We start from the raw sequence: 27,024 nt of genomic DNA, 5'->3' as shown, positions 1-27,024 counted from the left end.
ATGACGGTGGAGAAGCAAGTGAAAGTCAGCAGCTCTGCTGTGCGCTATGGAGCGTCCTATGGAGGGAACAAACTCTTCTCAGCGGGCAGAAGCAGCTTTAGGGCCGGTGGAGGTGGAGGTGGCTTTGGGGGTGGCATTGGAGGAGGGATTGGTCTCTCTAGAGCGGCTGGGCTAGGAGCAGCAGGTGGATACAGAGGTGGCTTTGGTCTGGGTGGTGGCGCTGGATTTGGTGGAGGAGCAGGCTTTGGGCTTGGTGGAGGAGCAGGTTTTGGAGGGGGCGCAGGAGCAGGGTTTGGATTAGGTGGTGGCATTGGAGGAGCAGGAGGTAGGCTTGGAGGAGGAGCCGCTGGGATCTTGAGGAGCCGCCTTGGGGGTAGAGGTTTCAAAATAGGTAGCTATGGCTTGAGCCCTGGGTTTTTACTCGGTGGTGGTAGGCCAGGAGGACTTGGGGGACTTGGGGGTCTCGGGGGGTTTGGAGGGCCGGGAGGTGTCCCAGGCGTGTCTGACATGCCATCCATTGACCCATCCCTACCATCTGTGGACACCGTCCAGGTCACCCGCATGAAGGAGAAGGAGGAACTCCAGGGACTCAACAACAAGTTCGCGTCATTCATTGACAAGGTACTTCCCTGGCTCAACTTAACTTGCACCATATAACGTGGATGTTACCTGGGGCTGGATCGGATCCTCATAAGAAGTACAGGTTATAATAACGCTCTTGTCCTCCGCAGTTTTCTTTCTTAATTGAATTGTGCTTATAACTAGATCTGAGTTTTTGATGTTTATAAAGAGTGAATACCTAAAGGTGGAGATACAACAGTTTGCTACTTCATTATTGTTTTCTTTCTCTCTTTATTACTACAGTGCTTGGTTGATTGTTTTATTTAGTGGTGCTTTTTATGGTACTGACTCCACATTTTTAGAATAACTCATAAAACAGCAAACTTGCATTGTACTGCTAAGTATTACAGCTCTTTCAATCTGTAATGGGTTCTATGGACCCTAAATATTGTATTTATAAATAAATAACCATCAGCACATTGCCTCTTTAATGCCATTGTAGTTCTCCCACCGATAGGACAGCACCAGAGTCTGTACACCCATGAACTGTTATAATAACTAATTAAGAAGGACATACTGTAGGTTACAACATGTATACTGTTTGTTACTGTTGCTGGACAGGTACTCTGTTTACAACAAATAAATTGTTTGGGTACCACAGCAACTGCAAGAAGGATGCACAATTATTTTAATTAAGGTTCTGCTATTTCTGAGCTAGGCTAATATGCAGGAATGGCACAGATCCTGCTGCTAACATACAAGTTATATATTACAACTTTAAATACACCATACATACAGTATGCTAAACACAATATATCCTAATTATGCTATACACAATACATCATACAGATGCTAAAAACAATATATGCTACACATGCTAAACACAATACATCATACAAATGCTAAGCACAACACATCCTACATACCATATGCTAAACACAATACATCCTACATATGCCAAACACAATACATCATACAGATGCTAAACACAATACACCCTACATATGCTAAACACAACACACAATACATACAGATGCTAAAAATAATACACTCTACACACATGCTAAATACAACACATCATACAGATGCTAAAAACAATACACCATACACATGCCAAACACAATACATTATACAGATGCTAAACATAATACATCATACAGAAGCTAAGCACAACACATACTACATACCATATACTAAACACAATATATCCTACATATGCCAAACACAATACATCATACATATGCTAAAAAACACAATACACACTATATATGACAAACACAATACGTCATACACATGCCAAACACAATACATCATACAGATGCTAAAAATAATACACCCTACACGTGCTAAACTCAACACATCATACAGATGCTAAACACAATACACCCTACACATGCTAAACTCAACACATCATACAGATGCCAAGCACAACACATCCTACATACCATATGCTAAATACATTACATCCTACATATGCTAAGCACAATACATCCTACATATGCTAAGAAGAATAATTACTACATTTGGAAAAATAACAACAACTCATACAGTATGATAAAACATTATAACGCAGTTTTGCTAGCATAAAATGGATTCAGAGAGAATTACAAAAGTTTTAAGTAATTTATTATTTGTTCTGTAGTATTTTTAGCTGGAATTTTAATGGTATCTTACATGTTTTCTTTCTATGTTAACAAGTTTATATTACACATTAGCATATTGTGCTGTCCCATAGGATTATAATTACAGGAAGAAACTACAGTTGCAATAGGGTGATGAACTGAGCATTAACCATCCTCATATTAAGATGAATGATTACCCAGACTTGTTCAATGGACGAACAGTCATTCCATTTCCCATTGTGCAAATAAAACTTTAATAAATAGTGTTCCATCTGTGATTACTTGTTTATAATAGCCCACACAAAGTCAACAGAGAACTTTTTTTTTTAAGTACCCCACTGGCATTAGTACAGTTTAGAATCACTGTGAGCAGTTAACATATGAGCATAATGGTTGAGCTACATAGGAGATGGACGAAATATAATGATATCTGTTAATTATTCATGAATAAATGCCGATATCTAACATGGCTCTTCTTATTTTTAGGTCCGCAGTCTGGAACAACAAAATACCATTCTCAAAGCTCAAATCAACCTGTACAACCGAAGTGATCCAAACGGACCAGTGAGCTCCTCTGTGGTCTCCACCACTGCCGTTGCTGGCTACAAAGCCTACATTGAAACCCTAACACAAACCAAATCAGCATATCTGGCTGAAATTGATCACTACAAGCAAGTGATCGAAGCAGTGCAAGCCAAGTAAGTCAAATAGAGGGCATCAACAGTTTTCTCCAGTATGGTACAACATTTCCTATAGTCACCGAGTCATACAGAACTTCATACACAGAGCAGCTCCCATAAATAAGATTTTACTTACCGATAAATCTATTTCTCATAGTCCGTAGTGGATGCTGGGGACTCCGTCAGGACCATGGGGAATAGCGGCTCCGCAGGAGACAGGGCACAAAAGCAAGCTTTTAGGATCACATGGTGTGTACTGGCTCCTCCCCCTATGACCCTCCTCCAAGCCTCAGTTAGGTACTGTGCCCGGACGAGCGTACACAATAAGGAAGGATCTTGAATCCCGGGTAAGACTCATACCAGCCACACCAATCACACCGTACAACTTGTGATCTGAACCCAGTTAACAGTATGATAACAAAGAAGTAGCCTCTAAAAAAAGATGGCTCACAACAATAATAACCCGATTTTTGTAACAATAACTATGTACAAGTAATGCAGACAATCCGCACTTGGGATGGGCGCCCAGCATCCACTACGGACTATGAGAAATAGATTTATCGGTAAGTAAAATCTTATTTTCTCTAACGTCCTAGTGGATGCTGGGGACTCCGTCAGGACCATGGGGATTATACCAAAGCTCCCAAACGGGCGGGAGAGTGCGGATGACTCTGCAGCACCGAATGAGAGAACTCCAGGTCCTCCTCAGCCAGGGTATCAAATTTGTAGAATTTTACAAACGTGTTCCCCCCTGACCACGTAGCTGCTCGGCAAAGTTGTAAAGCCGAGACCCCTCGGGCAGCCGCCCAAGATGAGCCCACCTTCCTTGTGGAATGGGCATTTACAGATTTTGGCTGTGGCAGGCCTGCCACAGAATGTGCAAGCTGAATTGTACTACAAATCCAACGAGCAATAGTCTGCTTAGAAGCAGGAGCACCCAGCTTTTTGGGTGCATACAATATAAACAGCAAGTCAGACTTTCTGACTCCAGCCGTCCTGGAATTATATATATATATATATTTTTAGGGCCCTGACAACGTCTAGCAACTTGGAGTCCTCCAAGTCCCTAGTAGCCGCAGGCACCACACTAGGTTGTTTCAGGTGAAACGCTGACACCACCTTAGGAAGAAACTGGGGACGAGTCCGCAGTTCTGCCCTGTCCGAATGGAAAATCAAATATGGGCTTTTGTAAGACAAAGCCGCCAATTCTAACACTCGCCTGGCCGAGGCCAGGGCCAACAGCATGGTCACTTTCCATGTGAGATATTTCAAATCCACAGATTTGAGCGGTTCAAACCAATATGATTTGAGGAATCCCAACACTACGTTGAGATCCCACGGTGCCACTGGAGGCACAAAAGGGGCTGTATATGCAATACTCCCTTGACAAATGTCTGGACTTCAGGAACTGAAGCCAATTCTTTCTGGAAGAAAATCTACAGGGCCGAAACTTGAACCTTAATGGACCCCAATTTGAGGCTCATAGACACTCCTGTTTGCAGGAAGTGCAGAAATCGACCTAGTTGAAATTTCTTCGTGGGGCCTTCCTGGCCTCACCCACGCAACATATTTTCACCACATGTGGTGATAACGTTGTGCGGTCACCTCCTTCCTGGCTTTGACCAGGGTAGGTATGACCTCTTCCGGAATGCCTTTTCCCTTAGGATCCGGCGTTCAACCGCCATGCCGTCAAACGCAGCCGCGGTAAGTCTTGGAACAGACATGGTACTTGCTGAAGCAAGTCCCTTCTTAGCTCCCGAGGCCATTAGTCCTCTGTGAGCATCTCTTGAAATTCCGGGTACCAAGTCCCTCTTGGCCAATCCGGAGCCACGAGTATAGTTCTTACTCCTCTACGTCTTATAATTCTCAATACCTTGGTTATGAGAAGCAGAGGAGGGAACACATACACCGACTGTTACACCCGCGGTGTTACCAGGACATCCACAGCTATCGCCTGAAGGTCTCGTGACCTGGCGCAATACCTGTCCCGTTTTTTGTTCGGGCGGGATGCCATCATGTCCACCTTTGGTCTTTCCCAACGGTTCACAATCATGCGGAAACTTCCCGATGAAGTTCCCACTCTCCCGGGTGGAGGTCGTGCCTGCTGAGGAAGTCTGCTTCCCAGTCGTCCACTCCCGGAATGAACACTGCTGACAGTGCTATCACATGATTTTCCGCCTAGCGAAAAATCCTTGCAGTTTTGCCACTGCCCTCCTGCTTCTTGTGCCGCCCTTTCTGTTTACGTGGGCGACTGCCGTGATGTTATCCCACTGGATCAATACCGGCTGACCTTGAAGCAGAGGTCTTGCTAAGTTTAGAGCATTATAAATTTGCTCTTAGCTCCAGTATATTTATGTGGAGAGAATTCTCCAGACTTGATCACACTCCCTGGAAATTTTTTCCCTGTGTGACTGCTCTCCAGCCTCTCAGGCTGGCCTCCGTGGTCACCAGCACCCAATCCTGAATGCCGAATCTGCGGCCCTCTAGAAGATGAGCACTCTGTAATCACCACAGGAGAGACACCCTTGTCCTTGGATATAGGGTTATCCGCTGATGCATCTGAAGATGCGATCCGGACCATTTGTCCAGCAGATCCCACTGAAGAGTTCTTGCATGAAATCTGCCGAATGGAATCGCTTCGTAATAAGCCACCATTTTTACCAGGACTCTTGGGCAATGATGCACTGACACTTTTCCTGGTTTTAGGAGGATCCCGATTAGCTCGGATAACTCCCTGGCTTTCTCCTCTGGGAGAAACACCTTTTTCTGGACTGTGTCCAGAATCATCCCTAGGACCAGCAGATGTGTCGTCGGAACAACTGCGGGTTTGGAATATTTAGAATCCACCCGTGTTGTCGTAGAACTACTTGAGATAGTGCTACTCCGACCTCCAACTGTTCTCTGGACCTTGTTCTTATCAGGAAGTCGTCCATTTTCTTTGAAGACGAATCCTCATTTCGGTCATTACCTTGGTAAGGACCCGGGGTGCCTTGGACAATCCAACGGCATCGTCTGAAACTGATAGTGACAGTTCTGTACCACGAACCTGAGGTACCCTCGGTGAGAAAGGCAAATTTTTGGGACATGGAGGTAAGCATCCCTGATGTCCCGGGACACCATATAGTCCCCTTCTTCCCGGTTCGCTATCACTGCTCTGAGTGACTCCATCTGGATTTGAACTTTTGTAAGTGTTCAAATATTTCAGATTTAGAATAGGTCTCACCTAGCCTTCTGGCTTCAGTACCACCATATAGTGTGGAATAATACCCCTTTCCTTGTTGTAGGAGGGGTACTTTGATTATCACCTGCTGGGAATACAGCTTGTGAATTGTTTTCAATACTGCCTCCCTGTCGGAGGGAGACATTGGTACAGCAGACTACAGGAACCTGCGAGGGGGAAACGTCTCGACATTCCAATCTGTACCCCTTGGATACTACTTGTAGGATCCAGGGGTCCTGTACGGTCCCAGCGTCATGCTGAGAACTTGGTAGAAGCGTTGGAGGGCTTCTGTTCCTGGGAATGGGCTGCCTGCTGCAGTCTTCTTCCCTTTCCTCTATCCCTGGGCAGATATGACTCTTATAGGGACGAAAGGACTGAGGCTGAAAAGACGGTGTCTTTTTCTGCAGAGATGTGACTTAGGGTAAAAAACGGTGGATTTTCCAGCAGTTGCCGTGACCACCAGGTCCCATGGACCGACCCCAAATAACTCCTCCCCTTTATACGGCAATACATCTTTGTGCCGTTTGGAATCTGCATCACCTGACCACTGTCGTGTCCATAAACATCTTCTTGCAGATATGGACATCGCATTTACTCTTGATACCAGAGTGCAAATATCCCTCTGCGCATCTCGCATATATAGAAATGCATCCTTTAAATGCTCTATAGTCAATAAAATACTTTCCCTGTCAAGGGTATCAATATTTTTAGTCAGGGAATCCGACCAAGCCACCTCAGCTCTGCACATCCAGGCTGAGGCGATCGCTGGTCGCAGTATAACACCAGCATGTGTGTGTATACTTTTTAGGATATTTTCCAGCCTCCTATCAGCTGGCTCCTTAAGTACGGCCCTATCTGTAGATGGTACCGCCACTTGTTCTGATAAGCATGTGAGCGCCTTATCCACCCTAAGGGGTGTTTCCCAACGCGCCCTAACTTCTGGCGGGAAAGGGTATACCGCCAATAATTTTCTATCGGGGGAAACCCACGCATCATCACACACTTCATTTAATTTATCTGATTCAGGAAAAACTACAGGTAGTTTTTTCACATCCCACATAATACCCTTTTTTGTGGTACTTGTAGTATCAGAAATATGTAACACCTCCTTCATTGCCCTTAACGTGTGGCCCTAAAGGAAAATACGTTTGTTTCTTCACCGTCGACACTGAAATCAGTGTCCGTGTCTGGGTCTGTGTCGACCGACTGAGGTAAATGGGCGTTTTACAGCCCCTGACAGTGTTTGAGACGCCTGGGCAGGTACTAATTTGTTCGCCGGCCGTCTCATGTCGTCAACCGGCTTGCAGCGTGTTGACATTATCACGTAATTCCATAAATAAGCCATCCATTCCGGTGTCGACTCCCTAGAGAGTGACATCACCATTACAGGCAATTTGCTCCGCCTCCTCACCAACATTTTCCTCATACATGTCGACACACACGTACCGACATACAGCACACACATAGGGAATGCTCTGATAGAGGACAGGACCCACTAGCCCTTTGGGGAGACAGAGGGAGAGTTTGCCAGCACACACCAAAACGCTATAATTATATAGGGACAACCTTTATATAAGTGTTCCTCCCTTATAGCATTTAATATATATTCATATCGCCAAATCAGTGCCCCCCCTCTCTGTTTTAACCCTGTTTCTGTAGTGCAGTGCAGGGGAGAGCATGGGAGCCTTCCCACCAGCATTTCTGTGAGGGAAAATGGCGCTGTGTGCTGAGGAGAATAGGCCCCGCCCCCTTTTCGGCGGGCTTCTTCTCCGGAGTTTGTGATATCTGGCAGGGGTTAAATACATCCATATAGCCTCAAGGGCTATATGTGATGTATTTTTCGCCATACAGGTATTATACATTGCTGCCCAGGGCGCCCCCCCCCGCGCCCTGCACCCTCCGTGACCGCTGTGTGAAGTGTGCTGACAACAATGGCGCACAGCTGCAGTGCTGTGCGCTACCTGATGAAGACTGAAAGTCTTCTGCCGCCTGGTTCCGGACCTCTTCAATCTTCAGCATCTGCAAGGGGGGTCGGCGGCGCGGCTCCGGGACGAACCCCAGGGCGAGACCTGTGTTCCGACTCCCTCTGGAGCTAATGGTGTCCAGTAGCCTAAGAAGCCAATCCATCCTGCACGCAGGTGAGTTCACTTCTCTCCCCTAAGTCCCTCGATGCAGTGAGCCTGTTGCCAGCAGGACTCACTGAAAATAAAGAACCTAAAAACTTTTTCTAAGCAACTCTTTAAGAGAGCCACCTAGATTGCACCCTGCTCGGACGGGCACAAAAACCTAACTGAGGCTTGGAGGAGGGTCATAGGGGGAGGAGCCAGTACACACCATGTGATCCTAAAAGCTTGCTTTTGTGCCCTGTCTCCTGCGGAGCCGCTATTCCCCATGGTCCTGACGGAGTCCCCAGCATCCACTAGGACGTTAGAGAAAACTGCATTTCTGTTGCCACTTGCTGAAATATATGCAGAAGATGAGAGTACTGGCCAGACAGCAGACTACTGTTTCCATTAACATTGTTCCCAAACTTGGTGATTGATGACATACTGTAGGTGATGTAGGTATAGGTGGACAATTGATTGCCAACTGAAACATATATTGTAATAGAAAGTCATATTATAACCTTGTTTGTTAGGGAATCCCCCCCCCCCTTCACACACACACACACACACACACACACACACACACACACACACACACACACACACACACACACACACACACACACACACACACGCACACTTAATAAAGGGTGCATGCCTAATTTAGAGATGCCAGACATACCCTGCATTAAATGTACAGCATCCAAGTGGCATTGGCTCAGGAGCTGTAGACAGAGGGCAACTGGCTCCTATATTTATCATTGACTTCCCCCAACTACTGTAATTTGTTACATGGAATAAGAATACTGTATAGAGCATATTCAGCATTGTTGCACTAGCTGTTTGAGGACAGATGGATGTCAAAATATAAAACCTAATAATCCAAAACCCTTGTTAATCAAGAAATATTTTGTGTCATGTGTAATAAAAGCATTGTTTAAAGAATAGATAAACATTGGGGATTGGCAATTAAGCTTAACTCATTTATTTCTTTACCTGCGGCGAGGGTAGAGGAGTTTGAAGGAGGTCAGTTAATCAATAAATGCAATAGAGCCATGGAATCAGTGTCAGAGAGATAATTTGTAAGAGTAACTTGCCTAATTCTTCTTGTCTGCAGATATGATGAAGACAGTTCAAGCACCAAGTCCCTGGAGGCAGAATGGACTACACTTAAGGAGGTCAGGACCACTAACAACCCAACATACAGTATCTCCCTCTGTAATAAACTGCTCCACAGTGATAACCTCTTGGTTGTTGGCATATGTCATTAGTATATACCGGATTAATAGTGTATATGTATATATATATATTTTTTTTTTTTTACCTTGACAGTCACAATTTGTGGAAATTCATTCCAAAAACCACTATCTTAGGCTAGCGATCGCCTCTGCCTGATTGACAGGCAGAGGTGGTCGCTGGGCGGGAGGGGGCGGGCCGGTGACATTTGTCCGCCATTTAGGGGGCGCGGTCCAGGCAACGCAGGCATGCCCGGACCATGTGAGGGGCAGACCGTGGTGGCTGCGTGATGTCACACGCAGCCGCTGCGACCCGGGCAGCATCGAGTAGCTCCCTGCCAGCGCGCAGTAGCTGTGCTGGCTGGGAGTTACTCCTACAGTACAAAAGCGATTTGTACTTCTGCGACGGGGTAGGGCCTGACATGCGGGGTGGACTAGCCTTGTGCTGGGCGTCCCCCCGCATGTCAGTGTGCCTGATCGTAGCTGTGCTAGATTTAGCACAGCTACGATCAACACTGAATCACCCCCATAGTCTGATAATGAAATACAGTATTCCAGGATATACCATTGTTACATCCCCTGCAGGTAATTTCTGTCCAAAGATAGAATCAGAGTCACTGTTTATTATTATCAAATCCTGATGTAACAACTTCTGTGTTCATTACGACAACTTGCGTATTATAAGGAATGGTCTACCTCTTAATGACAGTTTTTTCAGACTCTAGCAGCCGCCATACATTTCTATGATCTGTACAGAAACACTTGGCCTAATGCCCTGTGCTTTTATAGTCTTACAGAATTTTCCTGTGACTTCTAATATCCATATAATTTGCAATAGGGATTGCATTATCCCATGTACTATTATCTATGTGAAGAAATGAAATTATTTTGTCTCCTTCTTCCAGGATGTTGATCACCTATACCTGACAATCTTTGATTTACAAACCAAACTAACAGGAGTTGAAGACCAAATAAATCTATCCAAACAAATATATGATGCTGTAAGTAAATGTTAATATATAATGGACAGGAACAAGAAAAATTCAGTAAAGATATTACTGAACATGTGGGGCCAAATGTAATAGAGTGAGAGTTTCAGAAAGTGAGATATTTGGTAAAGTTTTTCAGTGTTTTTTTTAAAGTGGCAATCATTTACATTGCAAAACCAGGTTGATCTTGCTGTGTAAATGATTGCCACTTTAAAAAAAACTGCAAAACCTTACCAAATCTCTCACTTTCTGAAACTCTCACTGTATTACATTTGGCCCTTGACATCACTTTTAAATGTGTTACCTAATGAGAACTATGTAATTGTATTGTTGTGTCGTGCATCATTTAGGATCCATTCACAAATGTAGTTTTGATGCAATGACAGATCCTGTTATAGCCTCTAACTTGTCCAAGGGGTGATCTAGCCATCAGCCTAATGTCTTTTATAGACAGTGAATGCACAAGTGACATCTGCAACCTATAATAAGAAACCACATTTGATGAAATATTCATATACATGTGACTGAATCACAGCTAAATAAGTCATTGCTTTCACTGGTTAATAAAATTGGCTAAGAAGCTGTAAGGTGCCAGTTTTTTTTTTATTGTAAATGACCTTAAAATGATATAAAATCAGCAAAAGCTAGCTTCCTATTATCATAGAAATGTAATTAATTTATGAACACTTATATAGTGCAGCATATTCTATTGCGCTTTACAATTGCAACAACAGTAATAGAATACAACTGGGCACTGGCGTTTCTATAATGGGTGCAGTGTGTGCGGTGCACACAGACCCCTGAGTCCAGAGGGGGCCCACACCGCACACACTGCACTCATTTTTACTATACTTACCTTTCCGGCGTCCATCGGTGACTGTGTGTGGGCCCCCCCTCTCCTGTAGCCGTCACCGCCGCTGCTAGCGCACTGAGCGCTAGAGACTCTGGCACAGTGCCAGAGTCTACAGCGCATGCGCAGGACTCCGGAAAAATGGCGCAGCGGCCATTTTTTAGGAGTCCTGCGCATGCACTGTAGACTCTGGCACTGTGCCAGAGTCTCAGCGCTGACAGCAGCAGATAGCAGCGGTGACGGCTACAGGAGAGGAGGGGGCCCACACAAGGAGTTTGCACACGGGTCCCCTCCTCTCTAGAAACGCCGCTGCAACTGGGTAATAACAGACAGACATAGATGTACTGTAGGTTGTGTAATTCTAGGTAGTTAAACACAAACACTGCGAACTGTTCATGGATAATAATTGCAAGGGTCTTCTGGTTTTCGCCGGTAGATGAATAGAATTTTAATGCTGTCTCATTTCTTTTTTACAACGTGCAGAAAGTCAGAGAAGTCCAAACCCTGGTGGCCGGTGGCAACAAAGCCGCCGTTTCCATTTCATTTGACAACTATGCTCAAGCTGTGGATTTGACATCCGCCATCACTGACATGAAAGCACAGTATGAAGTACTGGTGGCAAAGACCAAACAGGAAGCCTTTACAGCAGCCCAGAACAAGGTACGGCATCTTCATTGGTTAATGGCAATGTCGTAGCCGATTTTTATTTGTACAGTAACCAAAAGCTGCTTAATTCCGTTTTCTGAAACCTTATATAAGTATGTATGTGGCTTTAACATCAAACAGGGCTGGGCTTCGAAATTCAAGCAAGCTTACAATGGGTATCAATTAGTACAGAAGTCGGTTCAGTAGATGACCTGTAATTGCCTTAGATCAGTGGTTCTCAAACTCGGTCCTCAGGACCCCACACGGTTCACGTTTTCCATGTCACCCAGCAGCTGCACTGTGTATCACCAACTGCCACATTTTAAAAATCTACAGGTGACCTGCAAAATATGGACCGTGTGGGGTCCTGAGGACCAAGTTTGAGTACCTGTGCCTTAGATTTATAGGACTCATTTAATATTTGATTTTAGCAATTGCTATCCAGTTGCCTTTGAGTGATTGGACTCTATAATCCTTCATAAACTTTTGAAAGTTAGAAAAGACATTTATATTTGTTACCGTGACAATGCAACAGAATTTTCTTCATGTATAGAACTCCACGCTTCCACCATATTCCAACATGTTCTTGTCTACGGTTCGGCTCTTCATACTGTATGTGAATGTTGCCAGATTATCATGAAATTAGTGTTTCTGGCACATGTCGAGAATCATTATACAAGCTGATCAATCATGATTTTATTTCAACTTGTATTTAAAACATGTCTGTAAAACACACCTGCAAAATACACCTGTAAAACATACCTGGAGACAGTGTCAGCCATATTTGTCTGCTGAGCCACAGCGGCTGCCATTGGTTCTCTAGTGAATTGTTTTAAAGTGATATCACTGATTCCTAATTAAATAAATGGCTGCATTTCATCATTATTGGCCCAGCTTGCAAAATAGCGGCCCCACATGTGCGTACACAGCAGCAGTTTTTGTAGGGCAAAACATCTCCAAGAGTTCATCTCACTCACTCCCAGATGGAACAGACCGGAGTGTTGTTGGATTTAGCTGCATCCAGTGGTGCCGAGAGAGGGGGAAAGAGGGTACAAATTACCCGGGCCCATGTCTGATGGAGGGGCCCAGTGAGGGTCCAGTGGGGGCTCTGGGCTTCCTCCCTCTTAACTGGCAGTAGCAGCTGCACCTCTTCTCCTCAGCCCAGCACACGCTAAACACTAGTGGGCTGTAGTGTGAACCATGGTGGCGCTTAAAATACATTTTTTTCGGCATTTTTTCTAAGGGTGCATGACCATGCCTCCTGTGATTAGGCCACACCCCCTGAAAAGTACCTGGGTCCAGCCAGGCTCTCGACTGCCCTGGCTGCATCCACAGTTAATATAATCTACCGCTGATGATGCTTGTTGCCATTACTATATTTACTAGTCTCTTCCGGTTCTAACCATATATTTTTCTATCTGAAAGATTTTCTTAGCATCAGGCTATACACAACCGTCCGTACATGTGCTTACAGCCCACAAGGAAGAATACAGGTCAATCAAACTACAGGTTGACTCAGTACAACGCGAGATTGAAAGGGTTAAACATTTGGTAAGTTGATTTTTTTCTTCACCAGTAAGAGCTTAATATGATATATAGGGGACTATATACGATAAGTAGCAGGAGTCAGGCGCCCCCGATAATGAATTTTTTTAACTCGCAATCGGGTGCTAGAGCAATTATCATTGCTCTGGCGCAGAGGCAGCTGATCCAAAAATCAGCTGTCCCTGCAAATCTTTTCACTGCTGATTTAGTAACCTCAGCAGTGGCTACTAAAGCACCTCATCAGTGCTACTGCGCGTGCGTGACCGTGGGTTCACGCATGTGCATCCTCCAGCGGATGGAGCTAACCAGTGGTGAAGGTATCTGGACAGATCCCTCTTTGCAACCGGGACTCCATTCCACTAGATGAGTGGGGTCCAGGAACATACGCCATCTGGAGGTGGTGAATATTCCTACAGTTAAGATTCAAGTATTGTATTTATTCATAGCATGATGAATTTCGGTCCCCGTACTTGTACAGTATATGGGGCCAGCGGGCCAGATTGGAGGTGAAATCCATAATATCTCCTGTGTTACTTTTTTAATGAATAGCACTGACCAGGGGCGGATTGGGACCAAAAAGCGGCCCTGGAAAAATTTGTACTAGTGGCCCCACATGGGCAGCACCAGAGGTGTAAGGTCTAGCCATGGGCCATGGCAGAAAGCACCCTCCCCCCACCCCCAAGACTTTCCAGATAGTGGACATGTCCAGCATCAAGGGGGAAGTTAAAAAGAAATAACATTAAATATTATGAGCACATTATATGATACACCTTCAGAATTTAGGAAATGATATAATTCTTTAGAAAGATATATTTTCTTGCTTATTACATTAACCATATCCGAATCACTATTCACTCAATCTTATATGTCAGCCAAGCAGGCAGACAGAGCATACACTAGATCACAGGTTCTCAAACTCGGTCCTCAGGACCCCACACAGTGCATGTTTTGCAGGTCTCCTCACAGAATCACAAGTAAAATAATTAGCTCCACCTGTGGACCTTTTAAAATGTGTCAGTGAATAATGAATACACCTGTGCACTTGCTGGGTTACCTGCAAAACATGCACTGTGTGGGGTCCTGAGGACCGAGTTTGAGAACCACTGCACTAGATCATCTGCAATCACAGGCTAAGTGGCAAAGTCATTTTCATATATGCAAATTATTTTGCATCTTATCCATTATGTCTATAAAAAGGACCATGTGTCCTCAAACAAAACAGGCCCCACAGGTACGTCGGCCCACCGGGAATCTTCCCTGTAAACCCTATGGCCAATCCGCCTCTGGCACTGACACTTACAGTAATTTATACAATAGTAGGTGAAACTGGTAATGATGAATAGTCCCCATATTGCATTATATACTCTTAGGAAGCATTTTTTGTTTTGTGTAATAGATACAGTACAAGTACAAACAAGTTTATGAATTTTCATTTTTATTATTATTACTATTCAACAAAATAAATTTGAATCCCATATTTGGGGTACAATCTCTTTATTTCCTAGCCACACAAATTCCATCCTTGCAAGAATGTACATTAATATTAATATCTAACTATTTTCCCTATGGCGTATAGAATCAGTAATACTTGTGTGATACATAATCTCCACAAATAATTGGTTAATGTTTTGCTCCCAGTCCCCTTTGTTAAACCGGAATGCAAATAAAGTTTTTTTGAATAACAGAATGAAAATGGACACAGTAGTTACCCCAATAAAACCCTGTTTAATATATCACTCTGTAGTTAATGTCCGGCAATGCTGAGGATGATGTGGTCTATTAAATCTCTTTTCCTGTTTTGTAGAACGTTCAGCTGGAATCTAACATCTCAGAAGCAGAAAGCAGCACAAGTAGTGAAGTTGACACATACCAAGAACAGGCTGCAGCACTGAAGTCTCAGTTAGATGATATTAGAAAGGTACAGAAAACAAGCTTCATGGATGCAATTTTCTGTTATTGCAGGGGTCATTTCTTTGGAGTGAACTAGCAGCCCAGGGCTGTATTTACTGCACAGGCTCCACAGGGCGACAACTAGGGCTACATTGCTGACAGTAACATGATCTAACGTTCATTGGGGGAGATTCAAATGTTTGAAAAGTCAGTTGGGAGTTTGTTTTTTCCTATCTAATAGACAGGAAAAAACAGACTCCCAACTGACTTTTCAAACATTTGAATCTCCCCCATTGTATGTTCTCTCGGGCATCCTATAGAGCAGCATAACCATGTGGGGTGCACAGTTACTAATTTAGGGAAAACTCGTTTACCGTGCCTTCCATCAGGTCTTTTTATGGTTGCACAAACTATCATTAGTTTCTAATATCTCAGCCTTTACTGTGTGGGAACTGCTCTGAGTTCACTGAATAGGGGCTGCACTGTGTCAATGATAGAAGGTGTTTCCATTACAAAGTAAGACCCCTCATTTATCAACATGTGAAAAAACTCATTGTGTACGATAATACAGAACTAGTTGCATATGATAAATGGTGCTCCAGCTAATCAGCTCACAACTGTCAAAACAGATGAAAGTTAGAAACTGAATGCATGGCATTTGGGAGCTGATTGGCTGGAGCACCAATTATCATACGCAATGAGTTTTATCATTCACAACAAGTTTCATCACTCATTGATAAATGGGTCCCCAAATCTGTTCCCTTCCTGGATGTTCTTAGCTATAGCATATAGTGAAGCTGCTGGCAGGGCAGTATACGGTTTTGCTTCTATCAGTGACAACTATAAAAGACTGAGGGGGACATTTACTAAGCAGTGATAAGAGCGGAGAAGTGAGCCAGTGGAGAAGTTGCCCATGGCAACCAATCAGCACTGATGTAACATCTATAATTTGCATACTATAAAATTAAACAGAGCTGCTGATTGGTTGACTTCTCCCCTGGCTCACTTCTCCGCCCTTATCTCTTCATAGTACATGTCCCCCTGAGCCTTGGAGAGAGATAAAGTACCAGCCAATCAGCTCCTGACTCATGTTACAGCTGTGTTTAAAAAAAATGACAGGAGCTTATTGGTTAACTTTATCTCTCTCCACTATATCTCTCTCTAAGCTTTGATAAATCTGGGCCTATATTCTTCCAGTCTTAAATTCTCTATCAATCACAAGCACCCAGTGTGTGAGGCACAGCTGTCTGCATTATCTTCACTGCTCTCCAGCAAGGAAAACCCACGCACTTGATGGTTATTGCCTACTGTAAATAGAGAATATGTATTATTTGGGAGAATATAATTGCCTATGGATGATACTGTGTTACTGTATTTCTGCTGATGTTGCTGTTACGCTACTTTCTCAGGCTAATAAGACAGAGAGCGAAATCGCAAGCTGTGCAAAACGTTGAACCATGGGGGTCATTCCGAGTTGATCGCTCGTTGCCGATTTTCGCAACGGAGCGATTAATGCGAAAATGCGCATGCGCATGGTACGCAGTGCGCATGCGCTAAGTATTTTAGCTCAAAACTTAGTAGATTTACTCACGGCAGAACAAAGACTTTTCATCGTTGAAGTGATCGGAGTGTGATTGACAGGAAGTGGGTGTTTCTGGTCGGAAACTGGACGTTTTCAGGGAGTGTGCGGAAAAACGCAGGCGTGCCAGGATAAAACGCGGGAGTGTCTGGAGAAACGGGGGAGTGGCTGTCCGAACGCAGGGGGTGTTTGTGACGTCAAACCAAGAACAAAACGGCCTGAGCTGATCGCAGTGTAGGAGTAAAGGGCCCTACACACTGGCCGACCCGCCACCGAGCTGCCCGACGGCGGATACGGCCGACGAGCGACCCGGCGGCGGGGGGGCAGTGACGGGGGGAGTTAAATGTCTTCACTCCCTCCGTCACGCGGCTCCATTGAAGTGCAGGCAAATATGGACGAGATCGTCCATATTGGCCTGCATGCACAGCCGACGGGGGTCCAGCGATGAACGAGCGCGGGGCCGCGCATCGTACATCGCTGGAGCCTCCACACTGAAAGATATGAACGAGTTCTCGTTCATTTATGAACGAGATCGTTCATATCTTTCTAACAAATCGGCCAGTGTGTAGGGCCTATAAGTCTCGAGCTACTCAGAAACTGCTAAGAATTTTCTATTCGCAATTCTGCTACTCTTTTGTTCGCAATTCCGCTAAGCGAAGATACACTCCCAGAGGGCGGCGGCCTAGCGTGTGCAATGCTGCTAAAATCAGCTAGCGAGCGAACAACTCGGAATCATCCCCCATGCTCGTTTTGAACAGGAAAATACAATTAATTAAGGAACAAGTTGCACTGTGAACACATACCAATGAAGGCACTTCCGTAATCATAACCCCCATAACATTTTATTTATTTGTCTCCTCTTCCGCTTACTAGCAAATTGCTCACTATGGCCAAGAATACCAGGAACTCTTGGCAGTGAAGATGGGATTAGATGTAGAGATCACAGCCTACAAGAAATTGATGGATAGTGAAGAGTTAAGGTAAGACATGGTTACAGAAAGAGCAGATATGGGACAGACACACACTGAAATACAGCAGCATGCAGTGACTAACTTACGACTATTTTTCAGATTAACCAGAGCAGCACATTCACACTCCTTTAGAATTATAAATATATCATTTTTCCAATATGTTTTCACTTACTGGTGTGTTCTCATACATCTATCCATTATGTGCTATATGGCTAATGTTAATGAACAGAGACGATAAATGATGGTCAGTAGCCCGGAGCATATACTATGTTACAGAGCTACCTCTATCCATTCAGAAAGTACTGCCACTACTGACCTGATCACCTGCCTTACCATGAACAGCTGTTTCCATGATCCCAGCTGATTGATTGCCAGTTGTGCTGAGTAATGGAGTGTAGCAGACTGTAAATTAGAGAACTCTGCTCAACCAACCCAGGAACATACAGTAAGTCTGGGAAGAATTAATCAGAGTCTGGACAGGTCAGGCACAGTGACCAATTGGTAAATGTAGGACACCTGCTGCTGAGCTAGATTAAATGCATCTTTTTATTCTAAACTGAGTAAGCAGCAGTACAATACCTCTCCTGTGCTACCGTGGTCAGTGATGTCACTGCTTCCCTGTGCATTGACAAGCTACATTCTTATCACTATTGGCTCACACATAAAAAGGCTGCCGTGCACTGGATACAGGTAGACTTTGAGGGAAAATTATGCAACTCAACAAAGTGTTAAAGAGAATCTGCATCGTACTGTAACACAATAAAGAGAATAAAATCAAAACAATTTATTTAATTAATTATATTTAAATTGATCAAAATATATTTTGATATTAAATCTCTTTTGATTATTGTTTCCTTTAGCGGGACTATTTTCCTGCAATTAATATTCACAATAAATTAAAATGGACTGATTACATTTATTGGATTTCCATTTTAAGTACTTGAAAAATTTCTTGGATGATGTCCTCAATCTGCTAGAGTATGCAGTCATTGGGCAACCAAACTAAGGGGCCCTACACACTCGGTGATGCGCCGCCGAGGTGCCCGACGGCCGATACGGCCGACGAGCAACCCGGCGGCGGGGGGGAAGTGACGGGGGGAGTGAAGTTTCTTCACTCCCCCCGTCACCCGGCTGCATTGAAGTGCAGGCAAATATGGACGAGATCGTCCATATTGGCCTGCATGCACAGCCGACGGGAGATCAGCGATGAACGAGCGCGGGGCCGCACATCGTTCATCGCTGGAGTCTCCACACTGAAAGATATGAACGAGTTCTCGTTCATTTATGAACGAGATCGTTCATATCTTTCAGAATATCGGCATGTGTGTAGGGCCTATAACTGCGCTCAGTTCTGTCCAATGTGATCATTTACATGGACAGTTGGCTATAGATCCGGTCACACACAATTCAAGCAAAGTAAATGCTTAAAACCCTTTAAGTCTTCTTGCATAGTATGCAGCATACTGGCACTAACAATATTCTTATCAATCAATCGGTCTGTCAAACAAGCAAAACCTTATCATGGTGAACACCTTTCCACAAACTCATTTACAAGGTGGACCTGCATTAAACCACAACAAGTAACAATGAATTTATATTTAGGCAAATAGATAATAAATGCAAGAATGCAATAGTAAAGGGCCCTACACATTTGTTGTTCCGCCGCCGAGCTGCCCGATGGCGGATACAGCCGACGGGCGACCCTGCGGCGGGAAGGGGGGGGGTGAAGTTTCTTCACTCCCCTTGTCACCCGGCTCCATACAAGTGCAGGCAAATATGGACGATAAATACAAAAGATAAAAAGTAATAACGTAAAGCAATCACATATCTGCATATATTTAGAACATTTCTGTATTTGGAGGTCTCCAGTAGAACCAAGCACATCTACTGTTGGAAAAGTAATATTGAAAATAGCTTGAACTGAGCCTTTGTTCAAAATCCTGACACTGTCTTGAAGTTTTCTGGTATAATCCATTTTAAATTATTTAGCAGAGCAATTTAGAGTAGAGAGGGACATGTCATCCCAAAATAAGCAGAGATTAAGAGAATGTGAAGAATATACTGGAGTGAAAAGCTGGGTAATCAAAATGTGACTGATAACATTATGGCCTCCATAGTCTGTCATGGTATGACAGGTATATTGCCCAGGAGGTCAGGCAGCAGTCTGGGGGGCAATGTTTTAATTGGCAAGGACAGGCAGATCTGGCGGTGTATCCGTCTTTTTTCGGCTCCGTAGAATGTCACTGTGCAATCAGATCAGAGAACAGTAAGTGGATTCTCACAGAAATGCTGCAATTTACAGGCAGTTCCTTTGTTCAACTGAAGAAGATATGCAAGAAACTGTAAGAACACATTAAATCAATGGCACCTTTGCAAGAGCAAACAAAAGGATGCAATTGTTTGTCATTGCATACATTTTGTAGCAAGTGCCCACCTATTGAGACAGCACTTATGGTAAAACCTAGTTGCTAGCACCAGTAAGTAAACAGTGAAGCCTCAATTTAAAGATTGTCTTTTTATATTCAATGTTAGTAACGGGGAGATGTATTAAACGTTTGCGAGCGATAAAGTGGAGAAGTTACCCATGGCAACCAATCAGCTTCTACCTATCATTTATCTAGCACAGTCTAGGAATTATTGTTAGGAGCTGATTGATTGCTATAGGCAGTTTCTTCACTTAATCTCAATGGAAGCTTTGATCTATCTCCTCCAATGTGAGATACTTTCTTTCTACAATGTGCGGCAGCCTATGAAAATAAGCTTTACTGACAGGTGTAGAAAATTTGCTGCTTGTCATTTTTAGAATTTGATGACTGACAACATTTTTTGCTATTATATATTTAATGTAATTCTAGCAGGAAAAAAGTGACAGAAAATAAGGACGTGTCCTAAAACCACATGCATTGCAAAGGCTACGTGCAAATTATACTGCTTTTATACCTAAATTCCGAGTCGCCCCTGGGATTTGTGTATGGCTCCTTCTTGGGTGTGACTCGGTGAGACCTTTTCCAGAGAGGTGGCCAGAGCCGACAATATGCCGGGTTGGTGACATCAGCGCCAGATACAGAGAGTACAGAGATGGCGCTTGGAGACCAGGCTTACCCGTTTACACTGCGTCACGACCCTGGTCCTTGCCGGGACCAACCCTGCAAGCTAGCCGGGTTGGATTCGTGGGTAACTGGACCATGTAAACAGTTTTACACCTAGCCGCTCCTGGATTGTCACGGCAATAACCTGGGTTTTTAGTTGGCGGTGTAAAAGGGGTATTAGTAGTATCTGAGGGAGTCTTCTACCGATTTTCTTGCTGACCATCAAAAGTGAAATATTGTTCAACTGTCAGTAAAATATCTGATGGTTGTCACCCGCGGTGTAGGGGCAGAATGGTTTAAATCATCTTATTATGGGCTGTCATCTGCCCACCAAGCCACTGAGTCCAATTACCAGTTAACCAGACCTTGCCAATTTGTAAGTGGCCAATTTGTGATACCGCTTTCAGATTGCAATGTCTGGTCCCACCCGGGAATTGGAAACAGGTACTTCCGGGGTGGGACCCGGCATTGGACCCTACACACCGCCATCCCGACCTGACAATATGCTGGGTCGGGTTGTTATCCGGGGGCGGGGACAGAGCCGGCATCGGGGTAGGGTGCGGAAGCGGCACTGCGAGATGACATCATATCCGCACCACCTCTTCCTATGCAGTGAATGGGTACCGGTTCGCATCGGCCCAAGTAACCCGTTCACACTGCGCCTGACCCGGTAATTACCTGTGAATAACCCTTCTAATAACGCGGGTTGAATTACCGGGTCAGGTGACCCGGGAATTCATCCATGGCCCCTTTCACACCGCACAACGACCCGTGTCGACCTAGCAATATACTGGGTCGTGCGGTGCGAAAGGGGTATAATGGATCATGTTGCTCAGCTCTCAAGCCGAGTTTTGAGGATCAGTCCATAACTGACAGACTTCAGTTAGATGCTGATAAGTTCAAGGCCAGTTAGAACTTATGTTATCAAGAACAGACCATTAATTAGGCATTACCACTAGTAGTAGCACTGGCTTTTCTATAATGGGTGCAGTGTATGCGGTGCACATGGGCCCCTGAGTCCAGAAGGGGCCCCCACTGCACACACTGCACCCATTTTTAAAATACTCACCCCTCCGAAGTCCAGCGCCGGCATCCGCAGCGCTATTAGAACACAGTGAAAATGGCTCAGCTGCAATTTTCACGGAGTTCTGCGCATGCGCAGTAGAGAAATCTCAGGGAAAATGGCCACTGCGCCATTTTCCCGGAGATCTGCGCATGCGCAGTAGAGTCTGAGCTCTCTAGTGCTCAGACTCTACAGCGCTCCGGGCAGAGAGGAGGGGGCCCGAACGGAGGAGGCTGAACACGGGCCGCCTCCTCTCTTAAAACGCCCCTGAGTAGCAGCAATAAAAATTAACTTAGGCACCTTAGACTAAATGCCCCCTTCAAATCTTCCCATTATACACATTCATAACTAAAGGGTTTCTACATGATCATATTAGTAGCATGCCGTAAACATGATCCATTACAATAGTGTTTAGCTGCAAAGATTGTCTTTACTTTTGGTATTCTAAGTTGATTCCGCATAAAGCAGGACACTTGCTGTAATGTGTTTCTCCGTTGCGCACTTGTTAATGGGTAGCTAAAAATAGCTGTGCTGTATTCCAGTAAAATATTACTAGTGAAACAGAGCGAGGCGCAGGGAAGCCTAATGTATTGTGTTCTGTGCAGCTTTAGTATGGTTTGCTGACTTGTATCTTTTGTGGGCTCACAGTATTTTCCAGTGCAGGGAAATAAATATGTCTGGTTCCTTGTTACAGAAGGTGAAATAAGATGGAACAAAGACGTAACTTGTGTTGCATAACCCAAGAGGTGGCAGCCTGGGAAGGATTTATGCAGAATATATAATCCTTTATATAATTCTCGGGCTGCAGATACTTCTATCTTTACTGCCGCTTGAGTGTGACATTTGTATAGAGCTTCCAATTGATTGCTTGCTGCAATCAATAAATCACTTGCAATATGCTGCCTGCTGACCTACATAGAGGTTATTTAAGTTATGTGAGCCACTTGTGCACATAGAGGCACCTCAGCCATACTCTCACCCATATTTACATTTCTCTAATTTACTCTTCTCCTGCAGAAAGTGACATTCATACAGTATGTTGTCATTGTAAAAGGATCGTGATGCTTCCATGGCAGAAGGATTTCATCTGAGTTTATTTTTTTTTACTTGATAGTGAAAGAGAAATAGCTCTTAAAATCCAGTAGTAATTTGTAGAGGAGGTTTTGACACCCTGAATTAGTGTTCTGCAACTCTGTATTGTGAGACGTGAAAGGAAATTATATCTTAACAAGATAAGTCAGATTTTAGGTTGTTTGCAATTATAAGGGTTACCGAAAAGCAGAGGTAGGTATTGTTCTAAGTATATAAAGTTATACACATAGTGGGCAATTCAGATCTCCACGATGTGGCTCTGGAACTGTTGATAAGGCTCTTGACTCATTTTTTCCTCACACCCTATCTGGGCCACATTATAGGTGGACGGATTGGTCAGTCACCCTTGGGCCTCCAAACACTGAGTGCCCCCACACTACCCAAAATATTGGGAGCCGGTTCCCGGCACTGGAGTCTGCATTGTGCATATTATGTACTATGCTGCGACAGAAAGGGGTATAGCTGTGGTGGCAGGTGTCTGGATGGGGGGGGGGCAATTTTATTGGTTGCGGCCCCACAACTTAGTTGCCTTGGGGTCCCGCAAGCCATAATCCGGCCTTGCAACCGATAGAGGTGTATAGGTAAATGAGCTAAGATTACTTGCTGTAATAAGCTTTACTACCACAGCCAGACATGGCATCACATTGTGAAGAATTAAATTGCCCCTTTAGAATTGGAAGGAGTTGAGGTTGGGGCAGTGGGAGTTTGTGGCATGAGAGCTAAAATTCCTAACCATTTAGACACAGACCCAGTTGTTTCTGCTGGGTGCCACTTAATTGTGATAATGTAATAATAATAATACTTTGCTATAATATAATGCTGTGTGGTAACTAAGCATTTTATTTAATGTGCTATTTCTCTCATCTTCTGTCTTGCAGACTTAGCAGTGGAAGTGGCATCACAGTACATGTGTCCAAATCTAGCTATGGTGGAGGAGCTGGTGGTGGAGGTGGACTTGGAGGTGGACTTGGTGGCGGATATGGAGGTGGACTTGGTGGCGGATATGGAGGTGGACTTGGTGGCGGCCTCGGAGGTGGACTTGGTGGTGGCTACGGAGGTGGACTTGGTGGCGGCTCGGGTCTCGGAGGTGGTCTCGGACTTGGCCTTGGAGGAGGATACGGTGGTGGCCTTGGTGGTGGATTAAGCCTGGGTGGTGGTGGTTATGGAAGTAGCTTCGGTGGAGGATTACAGTTTGGAAGCCTGAATTCCAGCTCATGTAAGTTTACTTTATTGCAAATATAACATTGATGCACTGGTATTTTAATCTTGTTGCAACTTTCCATGTAATAACATCCAGAACAGGGACACAAAGCCTCCATAAAATTTCCTTTGAGTCTCTCAAATTTACCTTTATAGATAAAATGCATCCATGTCTAGTTCCACATATGATATAAACATGAAACATTTGCGTGTATTTTGCTTTCAGCATTAAACTATTAAAACATATGTCCAGAAGACTGACAACTGGTGATCTTGTAATTCATACAAGTTGGGCTGAAACGCAATCAACTGTGTGAAATATTTTCCTAGCAATATATATTTAGCAGATCTCTTCTTAGACATTAATATGCCTCCAGCAGACTTAAATGGCTCTAATGGTTTGATAAAGACAAGCTATTATTCTACAATTGTGGGTAACAATATGGCAAGCAGGGACATTGATCTGTTTGAGTCTGTGGATGATATCTTTAGCTGGTAGGATATTTAGACTTTGCTCATACACTTACAGTGTACATACTCCAGTTGGTTTTAATAAAAATTTTTGGTTGAATATGTTACACCTAGGAGTAAATTTAAGAAGGGATGTTGCCCATAGCAACCAATCAGATTTTACTTCTCATTTATCTAGCACCTTCTAGAATATAATACCTGGAATCTGATTGGTTGCTATGGGCAACATCCCATCTGAAATAGAACTCCCATCTTAGTAAATTTCCTCCCTAATCTTCAGTCCATTTGGCCTTCTATATCTGGCACCATTGACATACACATACTATTTAAATAATGTGTAGCCAGCATTAGCATGCACCTGCCCATTAGTGATGGCCATCGATGAGTATTTCTGTCTCTGTTTTTATAATCGGAGGAAAACCAACCAAGTTTAGCTAACGATGGTTGAGTGCTGCACATTCAGAGACCTCAGACATATGGCCATCAGTGTTCTTGAACATTAGGGCACCACCACCGATGCAAAAACCACTTGCCTAATGGTGCTGCATCAGTGGCCCACCATCAATGGCAAGAAACACTTGCCATTGGCCATAGACCATCGATGGTTGCAAAAATGCACCATATCAATCCACCAGAAACTAGTGCTCTATCAGTGACATAACTGGCCCCTAAAGAACTGATATATTGCATTCTCATGAAAGTACGTTTCTTCCCCCTCAAGATTCCTGTGTGACGTATACAATAAAGTAGACACATGACATAGATCATAGATCGTCTACATCTCTAGAAGTTTAAAATTAAAATAAAACACTGCTATTATCAGGAATTACCACCAGTGTGCAAATTATGCTAACACGTGTGAAACTCACATATATAATTTCTGTAATGCTCACCGTTTATATGATTAGTCACATCGGAAACTGGTATATTATGAATAATGCAACCCTAGAGTCAATGACTATGAATATGAGAAGCCACCTCAGATTTCCTGACCTTTAATAAGGCAGATAATCTACATACACACAACTCCACATTCGCTTCTGATAATTACCTATAGCTGATGTGCTTTAAAATATTGGCATCTTTATTTAATGTAATATATTCTTACACTAAATTATGAGTAGTGCAGAGCCATTTATTCTACATAACTGTGGCATATGTCACCGCTCTGCAAAGGACTGATGATGGTAGTAGATTGTAGGGAGACATTATATTATGATAATAATATTATGTAAATAGGGAACAATTGTAACTGGACGTGATAAATTAATTATGTGCAATTTGTCTACTTTCCTTCTAGTATCCACTTCCACTTCTTATTGAAGACCAGGAACCTGCTATTGAAGAACAGCAGCTGTTGTGAATTTCTGAGAAATCCCAAAGTACAACCTTGCTGAGATACATGATCCCAGCTGGATTTTTCTCCATGCAAAATTGTTATATCTGCACTTAACGAGCTTCCTGAGAAGACATCACTGCTTTAAGATTATCTACTTTTTTTTATTTCTAACCATGGGAATTTGTGTTGTATTATTTTTGTTTGTAGCAGTTCTTTATTCTTCTTCCTGTGCAAGCTTGTGGTGATTTGGTTTTTGCTATTTTATTTTCCACTTAGTTCCTGTTCCTTTTCCGTAAAATGGTAAACTATACATGTAACCCCCCCCCCCCCCCCCCCCTCCCCATGCTTGCCACATAAATCTCTAATTATGGATCTGTAGGAAGTTTAGCCTAATCTGGGATTTATCTCTTTGGACTGCTGAACAGACAAGGGCAGATATCTATACTGTATGCCAGGCTAACAGTGTGCAATAATATGAATGCATGGCTGCGGTAGACGTGCTGCCAAGACATAAATATGCAACTTCCAGAAATATGCGTCATGCATTGTTTTAAATAAAGGAGTGTGTTCTAATCTCACGCGAAGTCCTTGTATCAAGAGAGCGTTTAGCAGATCCCTGAGCGATATAAGGGCTTTGTGTTATAACACACAAAAATGTAAAGAAATCAAAATAAAAAAGCATTTGTTAAACATTTGTGTGTGAGAAGTCAGTCCTGCGTGTGTCTCTTTATTAAAACATAATGAAAAACGATTTGACGTATCTATTATACAGGGCTGGTTCAGCCATTAGGCAAACCTAGACGGTGGCCAGCTGCTAATGGGCATGGCATATTGTGGCACATACAGTTTCTTGTGCGTCGGCTGTACAATCGCATGGA

General features: G+C 43.8%; 1 protein-coding gene across 1 annotated transcript; it reads left to right on the top strand.

Moving 5' to 3' along the window:
* Window positions 1-27,024, top strand: LOC134990407 (thread biopolymer filament subunit alpha-like). The gene is made up of 10 exons (XM_063950686.1): window positions 1-621; window positions 2,670-2,881; window positions 9,306-9,366; window positions 10,329-10,424; window positions 11,746-11,922; window positions 13,333-13,458; window positions 15,257-15,370; window positions 17,795-17,901; window positions 24,015-24,352; window positions 26,108-27,024. The coding sequence occupies exons 1-10, from the start codon at window positions 1-3 to the stop codon at window positions 26,128-26,130; spliced, it is 1,875 nt and encodes a 624-aa protein (XP_063806756.1). The 3' UTR covers window positions 26,131-27,024.

This window comes from Pseudophryne corroboree, chromosome 2 (genome assembly GCF_028390025.1).
Source record: "Pseudophryne corroboree isolate aPseCor3 chromosome 2, aPseCor3.hap2, whole genome shotgun sequence".
In the NCBI taxonomy this organism is placed as follows: Eukaryota; Metazoa; Chordata; class Amphibia; order Anura; family Myobatrachidae; genus Pseudophryne; species Pseudophryne corroboree.
This window is presented reverse-complemented; position numbering and strand designations above follow the sequence as displayed.